At 40.8% G+C, this 17,922-nt stretch overlaps 1 protein-coding gene across 6 annotated transcripts in view; it reads left to right on the top strand.

Moving 5' to 3' along the window:
• AFF4 (ALF transcription elongation factor 4) overlaps window positions 1–17,922 on the top strand; it is a 54,280-nt gene that overhangs the window by 19,253 nt on the left and 17,105 nt on the right. For all 6 annotated transcript variants that reach the window (XM_075102989.1, XM_075102984.1, XM_075102986.1 and 3 more), the window contains 10 exons: window positions 1,066–1,857; window positions 3,233–3,277; window positions 4,256–4,342; window positions 9,591–9,627; window positions 11,117–11,165; window positions 12,473–12,493; window positions 13,056–13,110; window positions 14,119–14,156; window positions 14,511–14,673; window positions 15,205–16,122. In XM_075102989.1, coding sequence (XP_074959090.1) covers window positions 1,066–1,857; window positions 3,233–3,277; window positions 4,256–4,342; window positions 9,591–9,627; window positions 11,117–11,165; window positions 12,473–12,493; window positions 13,056–13,110; window positions 14,119–14,156; window positions 14,511–14,673; window positions 15,205–16,122 — 2,205 coding nt within the window. The remainder of the gene's footprint in view (window positions 1–1,065; window positions 1,858–3,232; window positions 3,278–4,255; window positions 4,343–9,590; window positions 9,628–11,116; window positions 11,166–12,472; window positions 12,494–13,055; window positions 13,111–14,118; window positions 14,157–14,510; window positions 14,674–15,204; window positions 16,123–17,922) is intronic.

Genomic DNA, 17,922 nt, shown 5'->3' with positions numbered 1-17,922 from the left:
GCTAAACTTTCTAACCTTCAATCAATGTAATCCAGACCTGGGTAGACTCAAAAAGAGAATGTTTAAATAAGAGGTTAACTTTAAATGCTGAAATGCCTGATATGATAGAACTGCCAGCTTTTAATGAGTATGCCGATTGTTTGTATCTGATATTTTAGTTTGCTTTGAAGGAGTCGACTCTGTTTATGATCTCGTACAGCTTTAAACCTGTGCTAGTTTCCTTCCAGGTTTGATTTGCTGAACAGAACTGGAAAAAATAACCTAATTCTGGGATAGCTAAAAAAGTACTATTTAAGATTTTTTCATTATGCAGCTCAAAACTCACTTTGAAAGTAAACCCGTGCCCTTACGACAATTTCAGCTGGTTGTCAAGAATCAAAACATTGTGACTGAAAACTGGCTTCCTGTAGGAGGAAAGTTGAGAAACGGTTATTTTTAAAAAAATATTATCATTCCTATCCTCCATTACTTTACTGTGCTCGATAACCAAATCCCACATGTACGGAGTTAACTAAAGCTGGTTGGGATATATGGCTAATGATAGAGCATACCTGATTTGGAAAACAATCTAGTTGTATAAGAAAGAACCCATATAACTGTTGCCAACAAGAATTATGTTGGTATAAATATCAACTAAAAATTACATACAGTGGTGAGGTTAAGCTGATTTTATTTTACCATTAATTAAAACATTTTGGGACTTATGCATTCTGAATTAGAGAAATAGTCTCTAAGGTGACAGCAGGCATCTACAATTTTTAAAGGTCCATCCAGCTCACCAGTGTGTCATTTGAAGCACTGTCTAGTGCTGTTTCGGCTGTTCCTGCTGCTGAAGTACATCTTTTCCTTAGGCTTTAGGAGGTTAAATTACGGCTTTAGGAGGTTAAATTACTGCTTTAAGAACTAAAACTGGGAATTGTAAACAGTGGGGGGAAAAGGCATGGATGCTGGTCGTGGTCTTAACGCTGAAATTTAGATTAACTGCAGTAGTTGTCAAGTCAGTTCACTGAAGGTGAAGTTGTGATATTTTTAAAGCATTATTTTTTAAAAAAATTATTTTCACAGACCAGCAAAGAAGACAAATTGTCTAGTCGTATTCAGAGCATGCTTGGTAATTATGATGAAATGAAGGATCTTATAGGAGACAGATCGCTACAAAAGCTTGTTGGAATTCCCAAACCAACTGTACCATCAACACCAGATGAAAAATCAAACCAAAGTTTCTTTGGTGATCAGAGACATAATGCTAGCTCACACCAGAGCAGCAAATGGACTCCTGTAGGACCAGCACCCAGCACTTCCTCGCAATCTCAGAAACGGTCCTCGGGTTTACAGAGCGGACATAGTAGTCAGCGTGGCAGTGGCAATAACACTAGCAGCAGTGGCCAGAGGCACGACCGCGACTCGTACAGTAGCAGCAGCAGCCGCAAAAAAAGCCAGCATGGGTCCGAACACTCCAAACCCCGTTCTTCCAGCCCTGGAAAACCATCTGCTGTTTCTTCGTTGAGCTCCAGCCATTCGAGATCTCATGGAAATGATCACCACAGCAAAGAACATCAACGTTCAAAATCTCCCCGGGATCCTGATGCCAACTGGGACTCTCCCTCCCGTGTACCCTCATTTTCAAGTGGACAACACTCTAATCAGTCTTTCCCACCCTCACTAATGTCCAAGTCCAGTTCAATGTTACAGAAACCCACTGCGTATGTAAGGCCAATGGATGGGCAGGAATCCATGGAACCAAAGTTATCCTCCGAACACTACAGTAGTCAGACCCACAGCAGCAGCGTGAACGAGCTGAAGCCTAGCAGCAAAGCACATCTAACCAAGCTGAAAATACCTTCACAACCGCTAGATGTAAGTTGCCGTCTGATTCCTGGCTTCTTAAATGTAAGTCCCTTTGGGCTGGGATTTTCCAGCTGCTTTAAAATCCCAATCTACATAACCAAAATTTAGTTTTTAGTAAACACTTTGGTGGTGGTTTTTCTTATGTGTGTGTTACACAAAGCATTTTAAGCTTACACAGTGAAGACCTGTATTTTAAAAGGGGAATGTACAAAAGTAATTATTTTTTTCCTTTTGCTTCGTCCACGTGGATACTTTGATTTTTTAATTAAATAAAGGCTATGAGACATTCAGAAAGACTAACTTAACCCAGAGGGGCTAATTTTCATACAGTATTTTTGTAGTCCAAGGTCAGTGAAATAGTAGGATATTCACAAGTATTCTGACAAGCTGGATACGTATATTGTCATTACTGGGAGCCATGTTGTCTTAGACTAGTGATACTATCTGCATATATCAGATCTTCCTTTGAAGTGTGTAGCAATTACTCGATGTGATTATTATACCTTCACCTCGGGAAAATAAGCTAACCCTAAAGCACACAAATTGAACAGGGTTCGGAACTTGGATCAGGTGTGCTGGGTGCAAAATGCTATTGGGTTAACAACTTCTAGTAGTTTGGTAATTCCTGAATCGTTAAGGCGCAGCCTGACTGCAGGCCCCTTACAAGGAGAGTGCCTTTCTCATTGCATCTCCTATTTAACTGCTTGAATCGCGGTAGCTAGAGCAGGGCAGTTGTTCCTGGGATATCAACAAATAGCAAAATCAGATCCAGGGCACAGGTAAGGAAATTTGAAAATAAATCATTTTCTTATTCGTGAAGACCTTTGACACGCTAAAGCCGATGCAGAGTATCATATAGTGTCTTTGCTTCCTTTCTGCTTGTAGCATTCAGGGATGCAGAAGATTCATAGTTTCATAGTAATTGCTGTTTCTAGATTCATGCTGTAATGCATGTTTTACTTCATAATGCAGTTTGTCATTACTGTATATTCACGGTCACACATTTGAATTCAGATGTTATTCACTGGCTTCTTCCAGGAAATGATTGAAAGCTGCAATTCTCCTTCCCCTCTCTCTAGAAGTTTTTAATATCACTGACTCCCTATGATCACTAAAACTGTCAAGTGAAAAGTAAGAGATTATTGTGGCAGTTTTATATATCTCATGTATTTGCTTTTCATAACTGGATGTGACTCATACCATAAAAGTACGGGTCTATGATATTAAAATTAATGTTGCTGAAAAGAATTAGCAAGGTCTGTTTGTATCTATACAGAGTCCATATGAATCATGATAAGGATTGAAGTTTAACTGTATCTAGCCCCTGGAATCTTCTAAGGAAGATTTGCTTTAGGAGGTGTTAATGTTGAGTTTTGATTTGTAGGCATCAGCATCTGGTGATGTGAGCTGCGTGGATGAAATTCTAAAAGTGAGTTCTCTGTTTTTGTTCATAACTCATTTGTTGAAAATACAAACATTACTAAGGAGGGGGAAAGTACTCTGCAGTTGATTAATGCTTTTTAAATTGACTTGGCTGCAAGTTGTTACTTGAGGGCTCTTCAGTTACTCCTCTAGCGCAGGTAGACTGGGGAAAACGGGAAGCAGAGCTGTGTGCGAGCTGGGCACTGGGCATTGCTGGGTGTGCGTATCATCTGCTGGATATCCTCGCTCCGTTCCTGTTCTTCTAGACCCACCTCCCTGTTAACTTAATCAGAATTACCCATTTCTTGCACCAAAACACAGTCCTTACATTGTGATAGCTTTTCAGATTATAGTAATTTTTTTGCTACCCCACGGCAGAACTTTCCCTTCTCTGCCTAGGTTATTTTCGCAAGTTGTTTTACCCCTCATGTTATCCCCTGGTCGTATGTCTACCACCAGAAAAGAATCAACCCAGATTCCCCGTGAGCATTTCCATGGCTTATCGTTTGCTCTGACCCTCAGTACAGTACTCCAGGGTCCTTAGGGATGCTCTAATGAGAGAAAACAAGGCACTTTCTTTCCAGCTTCAGGCATTTGATTTTCCCCTTTTTCCTCAACTTCACAGGCTTCCCTTCCCTAGGATTCCTCTCTTTACCCCTATGTCCTGTATGTGCTCTTCACAGTTCGAAATGGTCAGACTCTGACTTCTACTGCAGTTTGTTCAGGCCAACCAATTTTACTGATTTATGCCTTTCTGCTTGTTATTATGTCCTAACTATCTGTTCTCATGGGTAACAATTTAAGATTTAGGTTTAGGTGTAAAATCTTTGTTACACATTTGGGAAATTAAGATTTGAATATAAAGCTTAGTGAAGTGTGGACAATGAACTGGAAATTGAGAGACAGGGTTACCATTTGAATCAAGATTGTAACTTGAAATCTTTGCTTTAATTTTAATAGCTTTTCTTTTTTGTTCTGGTTGTAGGAGATGACCCATTCTTGGCCTCCTCCACTGACGGCTATTCATACGCCGTGCAAAACTGAACCGTCAAAGTTTCCTTTTCCAACAAAGGTCAGTCCTGTAGTCAAATGCTGAATGCTGCTGAAAGCGTAACTCCTATTAAAGATCAGGATTTTGGAACTCTCTTAAATTCGATTCTGTATAGTTCTGGGTTTGTTTCAGTGCTTTGTATCTCTTTACCTTGCTTCACAGCAACATTTGTGAGCAGTAGTCTTATGAAGAATGTAATTGTTTCTGTTCCGGTTTACACACACACAGCAGCCTGCAAAGATGTCTATAATACAGCTTTCCTTTTGCTTTTTAATTTTTGCTTCGTAAATTCCAACCTTCTTCAGGATACTTCTGAAGCTTGAAAATGCCATTGAGCCTTTTTCCCTATTAGGGAAACACTTTGCACCATTTTGTGTAGAATCAAGCGTTGCGTTTACCTCCATCTAGCAAAGCAATAGAGGGGGGCTGGTAAACGCTAAGAAATTTAAATGTAATTTTCTGCATAAGCTGAATTTTCCTCATAATTTGAAGTCCGTTGATAGTTCTGTTAGATCTTGTATTTTCAATTAAAAAAAAAAACCAAACAAACCAGTTTTAAAATCGGATGTTTTGCTAACGAAATTTTCAGCTCACTTTTTCCGAAAGATCTCTTCCTATAACCTCCCATGTACTTAATAACGACGGATGTGTTTAAGCTATTAATTCTAAAGAGAAATCAGCCTCTCTGTGCTGCTGTTGACAGCACAGGGCACATTTCCAGGAGACCTGCCTGAGCTGACACCTCCGAGGAGGGAGTTCTCTTGCTCTCGGCTGCTCGCGCCCTCCCCTGAGGCTGGATTTGGCAGCCCCAGCTGCGGGGTTTCAGGGCAGACTGGCGCTGGTGATTGTTTGCCTTGACATACAGCTCTGCAGTCTGCAGCATCTTGGAAGCTGATGGGTAGGCAGGGTGGAGATAGGCAGAAGAGATAGCTGTGGGTAGCAACTTTAGCAAGTACGGTTCAGCTTGCGACAGCTGACTCATTCAAGAATCCGTATTTTGTTCCTGTACCTACTGATTACCAGTAAGAGATTTAACTCGACAACATAATTTTTCTCCAGACTCAACATATCTCTGAAATGGATTTGGGGTACTCCGCCCCTCATTTGGCATAACTTCAGAGTGAAGAAATTATGCTGTTTGTCTTTTAAAACTTACCTTCGTAATAGTTCAGACAACACCTTTTCTGACCAGACTGCTGTTCTAGAGCACCGCTTGCTGCTATCAGTTTCCTGTTTCATCCAAACTGCTCACCAAAATAGTTCAGTGAAGTATCATAAGAAGATCTTCTCAGCGAGGTCTAATGCAATCTGCCTAAACAGATAGTCTTACGTGAACGCTTTGACTTCACCTTCTTTTGGCCAGAGGTTGCAGGTCCCGTGTTGTACGTGTACCTCCACAAAACTCCTGCGGACTGGTGCGAAATGAAGCGGTTCAGGTTCTTGTCCTGGCTAAATATCCCAGACGTCCTGTTGTCGTTGCCCTCCACGTTGCTTGTTCCTGCCTCGCTGCATCGTGCTTGCTTCTCTCCAGTGAGCTGAAAATGCAGAACGGACTATACAGTTCAGCTTTACTTTTGAAGGCATATCTATAAATAAATCTTGTCTATTTTCTTAACACGAGGTGAATATTAATCTTGCATATATTATTTAGTCAGGCTTTATTTGCTGTGTTATATAAAACTGTGAACTTGGAAATAATTCTTACCTTTTGTTGTAAAGAAAGAAATTCCACGCCTTTCCTCATCAGCAGAGGTACTTATTCCACTGCTTTGAGTACTTATTCCTGAACCTTTGGGGCGATATTTTCCCTTCACGCACTTTTGAGCACACTTGATTGTAGGGTTGCTACCCCTTTGCTTGTTTCTGCATTTCTTTGGTATTTGACTCAGTCTGGGGCGGAAGAAGGTGTGCAGAAATATATGTCCCTTTGTGACGCAGAGAGAAACTACGTAAGATTGCGCAGTCTTGTTGATGTTTGAACAAAAAAGGTAGGTTGTGGGGGTTTTTTTTTGAACCTATCAACCTGGATTGTGTTTCTTCATCCAGTTTGCAAAAAAATTCCATTTATGGCTGCTCGGAGTCTTTTGATTTTTTGCCAGCTTTTTTATTTTGTGGCTGCACATCTTAGCCATGGAACTTTGTCAAATTCTCTCTCTGCATCCAAAGCCTATAATTTCCTCTGCGTTCTCTCCTCTGTCATTCTTGGCAGCAGGATCTTCGGAGAATTCCAGCGAGTTAGCCAGCCATAGGCTTGTGCAGTCTGGACCCAGAGCAGAATTCAGAAAACAAAACAAAACAGTGGTTTACTTTAATCAAGCAGTACTGTTCGAGGAAAGCTGGTTCTCTTTAATACACTGCTCAGTTTATTTACAAGTAGTGTGCTGCAGTGTTTCACAGCATTCCTCTTGTGTGCGGGAGTTTTATGCCTGCGTGCATAAAAATAAGCACCCTTTGGTGGACCAGTTGATGTTATTTGTAAGACTGCTGGGATAAGGTGATTCTTCCTATGTGTAGATAGTGAGTAGCTTGAAGGGACACACTCTCCTGACCAGGGCCTCTCTGCTTTACTATAAATATGTCTAATAACTATCAGGAAGTTTTTGAATCAGATTGTAAAACTCCATGAAAATAGGTCAGGGAAAGTTTTATGGATGCGGTGGAAAAAATGTAGATTCCTGAGTCTTGATAAAAAATGTTATCCAATGACCTAACACTCTATAATTTTATCCTGTTTCACTTTTTTTAAGCCACGGGCTCGCAGTCAAAAACTCCAGAAGTACTGGCATGTTTGTAAAATATATTAAAAACCCCCAGCTGTTTGTTAGAGGAGGGTGGAAGTTTTTCCTTTCAAAGCAACGCGAGAGCCGAGGCAGGTTCTGTGCCTGCATACCTGTGCAGTGACCTGGAGGTCTCTGAAGAGGCGGATCCTGTCTCCAGGTTTGTTTGGCGCCCGCCGTGCGCTGGGGCTGCCAAGAAGGCCGGCGGTCGGGTCCCTTGGTCCGCTGTTATACAGAAACTTTCTTCTGAGAAATAAAAATAAGATCTGACCTGAGATTTCAAACAGTCAATGGAAATGGGTCCCATCGACCACAACCGGGCCTACTTCCAAGCTGGTAGCCTACAGACGAGAGTTGGGTACCCGGCTGCCGTCTGTCCAGCCGGCGAGTGTTTTTCTCTCCACAGCTTTTATGTTTGAGTCCAAACTGCGATTTTGTTTCCTGCTTAAGTGTCTTCACTACCTAACCTCAGCAGTCTATTATACCTTGGTTAAAAGGGTTTCCTTCCTCTAAGTTGTTTTTAATTTCTTCTCTCTGAAGTAGACCTTTAGAAGATACTGCTGTAAATAACTTCAAGGTTGAAAGTGTAGTTTTGGGGTTTTTTTTCAACCTCTTTTCTTAAAGAAATACGTGTTCAAAGACAAAATAGATGCAAGATACCTGGAAAAAGTTGCACATTTAAACGTAACACCTCGTTAAAGTGCATTTAACCGAAAGACTGTGCTATGCCCTTGAAATAGGAAGCTGACTAAAGTGAGCAGTTAGGCAGGTGCTTTCTGCAGAATTTGTGATACATGTTTTGGTAAGAACGAGTACCAGTTCCTCATCTTGTGCTCACCCCAGCGCAGTTGCTCCGTAGATGTGGTGTTTGATTACTGTGTGGTCTTTACTTCTTTTTTTGACTTAGAGTTTGTCAACTTGTGTACGCTGACAGTGGAAAACGGCAATCAGGGAATCACACTTGCGCTCCTCGTACCTATGTAAAAGATAAAAATAAGTTTTTATTTTGAAGGAAGTGCAGCTGTTGGGTTTTGTTGAAGCCAAAAGGCTTCTCTCCAGTTTCATCTTCACTTTGCACTTGGAACAGAGGTTAATTTTATTTTTATTGTTTCTTCCTTTCTTTCAATTACTAAAGATTAGAGGCATTTGAAACTCCTTACAAGGAAAGCTCCCCATCAACAAAATACTTCCAGTGTATTACTGCAGTTGCTTTCCCTTTTGAAATAAAAAGTTAAGAGAAATTAGAAATATCTACGTGTGCTTTGCTGTGTAAAGCTTTTGTGTGTTTAAAAAAAATTACATTTTATAAATTGTGTCTGTACCTGCTGCACGTCACTGATGTGGCTGTTTGGGAAGACTGGTTCATAGGCAGCCCCAAAGACCTGGAATTCGTTGTTGAATTGTAATTCTGGTTTGCCATTGCCAGAGCATTTAAGTCAAATGTGTGTGTATAACTTTATGAATTGAGTGAAATATTTTCAATTTTTATTTAAGACGCCAGTGTTTGTCCTCATTTTAAAATGAGGTCAGGAAGGTCCTATTTTAAAATGGCACTCTAGCCTAGAAGTGGGTTTTCAGTAACTCAGTAGCATCTGCATATTTGTTTGTTAAAACAATATTTTAGGGTTTAAAAAAAATTTATAATCTACTGTCTTGGGAGACGGAATTGGATTTTCTGGAATGAGAATACTGGAGATCATACAAGTGCTAAAATTTGCAAGGCTTCACCTTTCACGGTTAGATTTATAAGTAATGGATTCGTTATATATCAGAGGAAGTTATATATCCTTGTTTATTGGCTTTTGTACAAGTGAATTGTCCGATTACGTGAAGGTCTGGCCTGGGCGGGGGGAGGATGTGTTGGCCAGCGGTGCCTGGTTGCATCTACCAGGGACTTGCCTGGAGCTGCTGCAAGAAGGGGTTTTTGGGCAGAGTGAGCAGAGCTGTTTGGATTTTGACTTTTGTTGTCTCCTGGGCTCTGGTGTCGCCGAGATAGTTGTTACTATACTCAATGCTTGACCACCATGATGCTCTCTGTGTCTGAAAAAGGGAAATGCAGAGAAAAGAATTAGAACAAAAATACATAAAACTAGTAGCAAAGCTTTTCAATGTGTGAGGAAGATAAACATACTGAACGGTTCCTGCCCACGCTAAACATAGGTGAAGATGGGATTTATGGAAGTTGCAGGGATTTTGGAGTTTGAGCTATCACTCAACTGCACATGGCCCTTCTTAAAACCAGGCGAGCGGGAGAGCTGAGGAAGAGGAGCGTGAAGCACTCCTTCTCTGGGCTGGCTGGGCCGTTACGGCTGGTGAGGGGAGTTAGGACCCAGATAAAGAATCGTTCTTTCTGTTTTGTTGCTAGGTTTTTTCCTTTTTTAGAGGTTAGGTGCCATCCTTTAAGTAGAAAGAATATCTTGCTTACAGCAGGGGTTTTGGTATGTTAAAATTCCAAGTGAAAAAAACCCACTTGTGATCTTTTATTCCCTTAGGAGTCTCAACAGTCCAGTTTTGGCACTGGAGAACAGAGTAAGTATATTAAACTTCCTGTAAAATGTTTAATATTTTTGTTGTGGTTCAGTACTCTTAGTATCTCTTAAGACGTCATATTTTTAGAGAATGAGGTTTTCCAGACTGGTCATAGGATGGAGTCTGAGTTAAAGTTTTCTGTACTTTCTCAGGTTCTAACCTATAAAACAGTTGCTTGGTTTTCTTTGCCATTTCTTGTTGAGATCTAGAAAGTTATGACTGAGTCGCAAGGTTGTTAGTGTCTTCTAGGAAAAAAAGGGTATTTTTTAATTTGTCACATTTTCTAATTCTTGAAAAAAATGCCTCTGTGGGTGATCAAATTGAAAATAGCAGAGTACTAAAACCAAACACCCTTTAAAAAAATCCGACTCCCTGCTTGGGGACGTACTAGAAACCAAAATAGTGCTTATGTTTATATTTCGATAGAAAAAGCACATTGCAGTTCCACTGTTCGTTCTCACTTTGTCATTTTAAAATCAAGAGAGAGAACAGGTCAAGAACGCATGTAGTAATGTGCCTAGTAATATCCTTGAATTTCTTGTCCCAGAACACATTTTCAGATTTTAGACAAAAGCAGCTTTTATTTCTCTTTAACTGTATTGTTGTTTGGAATATTACTGAAATTAAGACTTTAACACAGGTAACATTGAATTAAATTTGTGCTGTTACCTTCCAAAAGTCTTTCCACTCCCTCTTGAAGTGATTAAATAGTAAAAGAAGAATGGTTTATTCTTAGATATTCACAAGGAGCTTAATCTAAACACCTGATACAGTAGGGAATTAAGGAAACAAATTAAAACTTAATTCTATAATGCTAAACCGTAGACTTACGTTATAGGAACAACTGATCTTTGTGTCAATGAAGAGGCAAGGTCAGTCAGAACACAGAACCAGTTTTTAACTCCCATTTAAATTTTCTGGGAAACTTTTCTCAGCCTCAGTTCTTGTTTCTGTAGAACTATGCGTAGCTGTCTGCCAGAATTAAAGAAGAGGGAAGGAAAAATAACCCCAAACTGAAAAGCAGATTATATCAACATGTATTCCTATTGTAAGAGCTGGCTTCTGAGTTTGATTTCTGGATCTAAAGATTGCTCATCTGCTAAAAAGCTACGTAGGCATGCTGAAACAAGTCAGAGCGTGACAGGCTCATCTATATCCCGTATCCTGCACGTAGAAGGCGATAGATTAATCTTGATAGAAGCAAAACAGTTTTCCAAACCATTAATAAAAATTGTGTATTAATTTAGACAGCGATGACTTAAATAATTTTCTAGATTTTCTTGATTAAATTATTTGCTGTATTTGTCTCTGCATCCACTCACTTCTTCAGCCTGTGGAAGATTGTACCTCACGTCAGCTAGTTATTACTTTCTCCTGTCTACTCAGCCGTTCTTGGTTTATCTGAGACCGTATACCTGCGGCAACTTCGGAATGACTTCTTTTCCTGGCTGAGTTTTCAACTGTGCGTTTCTTTTTTTTATTCTTCTAGAACGATATAATCCTTCATCAAAAACATCCAATGGTCATCAATCCAAATCGTAAGTGGCTGTTGAGAAAACAATTCACAAATAGTCAAATTTTAAGAGATTTGGAAAACAGCTGTTTCTTCTACTAGAATGTGTCCGTTCTTGCACAGTCACTTTGGCACACTTCTCCTTGACTGGCAGAAAAAGGGGATCGTCTTTAAGCAGCCATTTTCTGGGAGAGCAGGCCAAATATTGCGCGTGGGAGCGAGTAACAAATAGCCTGGGCTGCCTTTCTGTTCCCCTGTTTCTTGTCAGTTGTCAGGATAGGTGTGCAAGGGTTTGCGCCTTGGAACCAGCTTGTGAACCAGAAAGGTATCAGCGTACCAGAACGGGCGGGATGGGACGGGACCTACCAAACGTGTGCATTGCAGAGCTGTTAGCTGGAAGCTGCTTGTAGCGGTTGCACAAACAGGATGGGGAGCTGTTTTGTGCTGGAGGAGACAGTAAGCTGTGTTTGGGGTCTAGCTGAGTTTGTTCTGCTCAGTCTCCTAACGGACTGACAAACGTTTCTGTTAGTTATGCAGAGAGATCCAGCATTTTACTTTGTCAAACATGCAACTAGAAGAAAAAATAAAAAGCAACTGGAATATTTTAGATGGCTGTAGTCCACCATTCTCGTGCCTGAAAATCAATGATATGCTGTTAAAAGGTTGTTTCCAAACAAGTATGTCCATGAAAGGTTTACCAGCTGGTTGTAAGTTTAATGAAAGTTGTAGATTCTGAAAATTTGTTATTCTAAGTTGACGTTTGTTGTGATGCAATCACAAAGGGAAGTCTTCGCTTGTCTGTGCACGCGTTACAGTATTAGCAAGATTAAAAAGCGCATGACCTGTGGGAAGGGAATAGGACTAAAAGAAACCCCGCTCAATCATTAGAGACTTACAGTTTCCCAAAAACATGTAGTTGAAGATGCTCATATGCAGCCAGTTCAACAAGTGGTAGAAATGGACGTTCACCATTTGGCTTTGCTTTTGTACAGACTGCAAAGAAGGAACTGTGCTATTTCCAAAGCTGGGGAATGCGAGAACAGCTAAGAACAACACATTGGACGTGTGTTGAACTGGGGTGCATGGGAAGACAGTTGAGATGATGCTTACTGTGACAGTACAGTTTTAAATAATTAAAAAAAAAAAAAGTGGTTGTGATCTGGTCAAATAAAAAAGGTGATAAATGCATCTTTTATAAAGGGGAGCAATTAAAAATATTTCAGGAGCTAGATCCTAGAGGCTGGTGTTTCTTTTCAGATCATCAGTAGAAGAGCTATACTGTGAAACTCGAAAGTATTAGGCTTTTAATCATTTCTCATTTTCTTTCTCTAGGTGTGAATCGAACCAGACAGAGTAAGATCTTTTATTTTTGTAATCAAAGGTGTTTTTTCAGTAAGCACAAAGGCCCTGTCCCCTGCTACACGTTTTCAGTTGTTCGCATATTTTCAGTGTTGTGAAACTCTGTGTGTGTGTGTATGACTACCATAAATAATTATGGCTTTGAATAATAATACAATAATTATGGCTTAGAACAGTTGCACTGTTGCCATGAGACAGGAAGCAGCCACTAGTGTTACTTTTCTTGATTCTATTTAAAACAGTGTTCTTGGCCATTGTGTGTGAGACGTTGAACATGTGCAAGTTAGCTCCTCCCGCATGAGTAAATTGTGTCAAATTTCCCTTCTAAATTTAACAGAATGGGAGAAGGAGTCAAAGTGCTAGAATCCTTGTTCTTCTCTAAACAATGACTTAACTCACCATTCTTAAGCATTAAATGTTAGAATGGTATCTTGTGGATTGCACCCACGCAGCCTGCCTCGTAGTGTAAACAACAGCGTGTTGAAATGTAGAAGAATGCTTTGAAAGTAATTAAAGTACGTGGAAAAACTTGTCTCACTTTCTCCCTTTTACTTAGTATGTTGAAAGATGACTTAAAACTTAGCAGTAGTGAAGACAGCGATGGAGAGCAGGTATGTTCATTAACCCGGAGTTTCAGAAAAACATAGCGAATGCATTCACGGTTCAGTACTTCAGCAGCGCTCGGTATTCCAACGGCAAACTGAGCAGCTTGAGGGGAGATTTATGATTAAGAAACGAAAATCAAATGGAATGTTTTCAGACAAGCCTCAGGTGTTCCGAAATGTAAACTTCGGAGAAATTACGTTTTGTGAAAACAGTATGCTTTTATCTAGAAAATCTTGTTTTACTGATTTCAGATGGGCTTTCTCTGAACATAAAATGGCAATAGTGTGCTTTAAAACATAGGTAATGGCCCACCGTTTAAAGATAGAACCCTTCACGGTCTGCCACTCCGGCTAAAGAGTAGCACACCACTAGCTTGGGACTGTGTCTGGGATGATAAGGGATACTGAGTCTGTAACTGGGAGTATAGCAGCACCTTTATTTTTATCAAAAAGTCTCTTTTTTCCTCTTTGTCAGTGTTAACTTTGTGCAACTTCTGCCAGAAATAGCATTTAGCACGCTAAATTAGAAATACCTGTAGGGTCTGTGCTAGCCCGCAGTAATCCACGCTCCTCTTTTTGTTTCTTTTCTTCCTGTTCCCAGTTCTAGTATTTGGTTTTCACCTTGTGGAAAATTTTGAGAGAGCGCATTTAGTTGGTTAACTCCTAGTGCTCTGGGCATCTCGGGAACAGCATCGTAAGATGTTGAATCGTTTGATTGAAAAAGATGGAGATGTGGTGTTAGTGAGTGGTGGAAATAGGAACTCTTAGAACTGTAGTCAAACCATACAGGTCTCTGAGATAATAGACTTGTGTTGAAAACTTGGAAAAAATAATTCTGTTTTACTTTGTAAGGAAAATACAGACAAATTTAAGCTGCTGCAAGTACTGAATTAAGATGCTATTCAGGCTAAATTAAAAAAATGTAAAGGCTCTAAATCGATGCTTTGCAGTTTAATTGTGTGTACGATCCTAAAGTAACTTCTAGAACCTTCATGCTCTTTCTCTTCATTGCAGGACTGCGATAAGACAGTGCCAAGGAGCACACCTGGAAGGTAGGCATTCCTGGTAGATTGTGGCACAGAAAGCAGAGCGGCGACATCCAGCCCAGTCAGCACCCTTGACTGGATCTCATTTCTAAAATTCATGTTTGTCTTTTGTGTTAAAGCAAAAGGTGATTAGAATATAATCAGTGATTGAAACCTGCAGATTATATGAACCACTTTGCGAAGGGGGGAAAAAACAAAGGTTGTTGTTTGTTTCTAGGGTGGACTGTGTTCAGTTATGTTGAATTTTCTAGTAAATGTTAATTAAAATACTACTACTTATTCCTTCTAATGAAAGAACTTCTAGGATATATTTGTGCCTTGGGTAGTGTTTGTTTATTTTTCCTCATTTTTTTTTTTCAGTAATTCTGAGCCTTCGCAGCATAACAGTGAAGGAGCAGATAATTCAAGGGATGACTCGAGCAGCCACAGCGGATCTGAGAGCAGTTCAGGGTCTGACTCTGAAAGTGAAAGCAGTTCCAGTGATAGTGAAGCTAATGAACCATCACAGAGTGCATCCCCTGAGGTAGGATTTCACATGTGTTTGGGCTGTCTTCACTAGCTTGGCGTTAATTCTGAGTTTTAAAAGCAGGAAAAAAAAAAAAAATTTCTCAAACTGTTAAAAAAAAAAAAGTTATACTTACCACCATGGGATCACTTTCAAGATGGAATACTTTTGCTGATGTCCCTGTAATTGGATACGGTAACAGTTCTTATATAAGCACACATTTGATGTTTGACTCTGAGGTGATTTTTACAACCAGCAAAAATCTAGTGGAGTGCAGAAATTAGATGTATTAACAGTAGCTTAAGAAGCTGTGGGCTTTTACTCTGGAAGGCTATGGCAGCAGGTATGGCCTGTTGATAAGTGCTGCTCCAGATGCAGGAAAAATCAGAGCTGTTACTTGTTACCTGTAGTCATCGACCTGTATTTCAGTCGTTATTTATCTCAGTTTTTTTGGTGTACCTCTTGCTTTGGCATGGTACAGCTGTTCCATGGGAAAGATAGAACAACTGTGAAATATTTTCTCTAATGCTGTTTTTTATTTGTTTTTAGCCAGAGCCACCACCAACAAACAAGTGGCAACTGGATAACTGGTTGAACAAAGTTAATTCACATAAAGTGTCACCAGCTTCTTCCGTGGACAGCAATATCCCATCCTCCCAAGGCTACAAAAAAGAGGGACGGGATCAGGGGACGGGGAGCGGGTACACCGATCAAAGCGGATCCAAGGATTCAATTTCTTCTACACCGGGGCGAGATTCCAAACCCACCCAAAAGGGCTCGGAGAGCAGTCGCGGCAGGCAGAAGTCACCTGCCCAGAGCGACAGCTCAACACAGAGGAGGACTGTAGGTAAAAAGCAGCCCAAGAAGGCAGAAAAGACATCTGTCGAGGAGCCTAGAGGAGGTCTTAAAATAGAAAGTGAAACCCCAGTAGACATGGCAACAAATATACCTTCAAACAGGCATAAGGCAGCCACAAAAGGCTCCAGGAAACCCAATATAAAGAAAGAGCCCAAATCTTCCCCTCGGCCTACCACAGAGAAAAAGAAATACAAGGCTTCAAGCAAATCTGCCCAGAAATCCAGGGAATTCATAGAAACAGATACCTCATCCTCTGATTCAGATGAAAATGAGAGCCTGCCTCCTTCATCACAAACACCCAAATACTCTGAGAGCAATAGGACTCCTGTTAAATCTTCCATGGAGGAGGATGACAGCTTTTTTCGGCAAAGAATATTCTCTCCTATGGAAGAGAAAGAGCTTCTTTCACCACTCAGTGATCCTGATGAAAGGTACCCACTTATTGTGAAGATTGACCTGAGCCTCTTATCAAGAATACCAGGGAAGCCTTACAAGGATGCTGATGCACCCAAAGTGGAAAAGAAAAACGTGCCGGAGAAGCACGCGAGAGAATCCCAGAAGCAGCCATCTGACAAAAGTTCTACAAAAGGCAAAAGGAAACATAAGCAGGTGATAATTTTGTAGAGAAAGATTTACTGTTATCTCAGCCCCTAAGTGGATTGCCACTGGTGTCCAGCGTGTAGCCCAGCAGTCCAGGTCATACCTCGGTGTAGTGACTCCGAGGAATTTAGGAGATTACTTGGGCCAGAACACATTGATCATCCCTGTGCTGTTACAGTAGAGACTGTTGGGATTTTCTGTTGGAGTGAGGAGGGGAAGGGAGAAGGCTGCACCTGCAGGAGTCTCAGCCCTGTAGCCCGAGCTGGCGGAGGTAGCGCAGCTTCTGTACCTCTGAGCGCTGCATCCTGCCCTCGCATGCCTCCACTTGATCTGGCACCAGCCCCTGTTGCACCGCAGGCCAGCTCAGGCAGCTGATCCAATGGAAAATTCACCTGAAAAAAAAAAAAAAAAAGCTGTTTTCAGCTGGATCAGCTCCTTGAACCAGTGAGTCACACGATTGCACGTTGCCAGGACGAGGGACGGGGCAGAAACGGGCCTGGGGCATGGCAGCAGCAGAAACCTCAGGGGTGCTGCTTTACTGAGAGCAGAGGTGTCTCTCCATAATGATATTTAATCTTTTCCAAAACAGCATTTAATCATTTCAGCTATAAATAAAAAGCAGGAATACCTGGGGGCAGTAAAATGGACAGGAATCATGGGGGGAGCTGAATGGAAGTAGTACTCTTGGAGGGGGGAATGGTGAGAAGTAGTGGGCAGTGTAAGCTTAAACTCCTTTTAGAAACCTCAGAACATAGACAATCTCTGTAAAGAGCAAACCTGCGACTGTCTGATGGACTCAGTGATCCAGTGAGTTTTTTGTGAATTTATGGTTTCTGTGAAGTTAGGACTGTGGAGCCCTGGTTCAGGGATTCAAAAATTTCCATGCTAGGCTGGATTTCATTCTGAAAATTTCATTTTGACAGAGATGTGGCAGTAGTTTTAAGACTTTGTGGACATGTGAAATCAAAAGATTCTGTGATATTCAGAATGTCGTTTGACTGTCCAGAGGAGGTGGATAATTTCAGTTAAACCAGTTTTCCTGCTGAGCAACCTAAGTAAACTTGATCACTTGCTGAAGTTAGTGTCATCCAGGAGACTTGACATGTAACTGCAAGCAGAGGTTTCTCCTGTACTGTTCCTAAGATTCCTATTCTCTCTGGATAAGGAAATGAAGCGAGGAAGTATGACTTTTTTTGGTAAATGGGAGTAACTCTGACCAGTACAGTGATTAATTATTTTTTGCAAGTGTTACTGGAGAATTCCTAATGTCCATGGGAATGCACTCACGTGCTCCAGTGGCTCTGAATACACTGACTTCTCTTTCTTTGACCGGTTATGCCTTTCAGTACACATTTGGAGTTACAGAATTAAAGATCTGTGCTCTTACGTCTAAACCAGAAAGTTTTGTAAAACCAATTAAATTTAGGCTTTATCCCAGCAAATAGCCTGGTGGTTAATTGTGTGGAATTCTCAGATTACTCTGGTGCTTACGGGTGCGTACCAGAGAAGATGCAAGCCTGTCTGAGGCAACTAAAGAAAAAACGGCCCTTTCCCCACACCCTTCCAGTTTTGAGGTTTGTGAGTGCTCTGTACGCAACTGCCACTGCTTGATTTCTACACGTTATTTGCTCGTGTGTTTCCTTGAACATCAGGCTCAGGGTGGCAGCATCGGTGTAACAAAAATGAAACCTTTTGGGTTTGTATCTGGGTTACGTTACCGGATGACTTCCTCTGTGAGGCCCTATTTTCCATTTTATTCACTGTATTGATGCTTCCAGTGCTTGCTGAAGACATCTTAGAAATTTACCT

The sequence above is a fragment of the Phalacrocorax aristotelis genome, chromosome 8, assembly GCF_949628215.1.
Source record: "Phalacrocorax aristotelis chromosome 8, bGulAri2.1, whole genome shotgun sequence".
Taxonomy (NCBI): Eukaryota; Metazoa; Chordata; class Aves; order Suliformes; family Phalacrocoracidae; genus Phalacrocorax; species Phalacrocorax aristotelis.
Note: the sequence above shows the minus strand (reverse complement) of the source record. Positions and strands in the feature narration are given on the sequence as shown.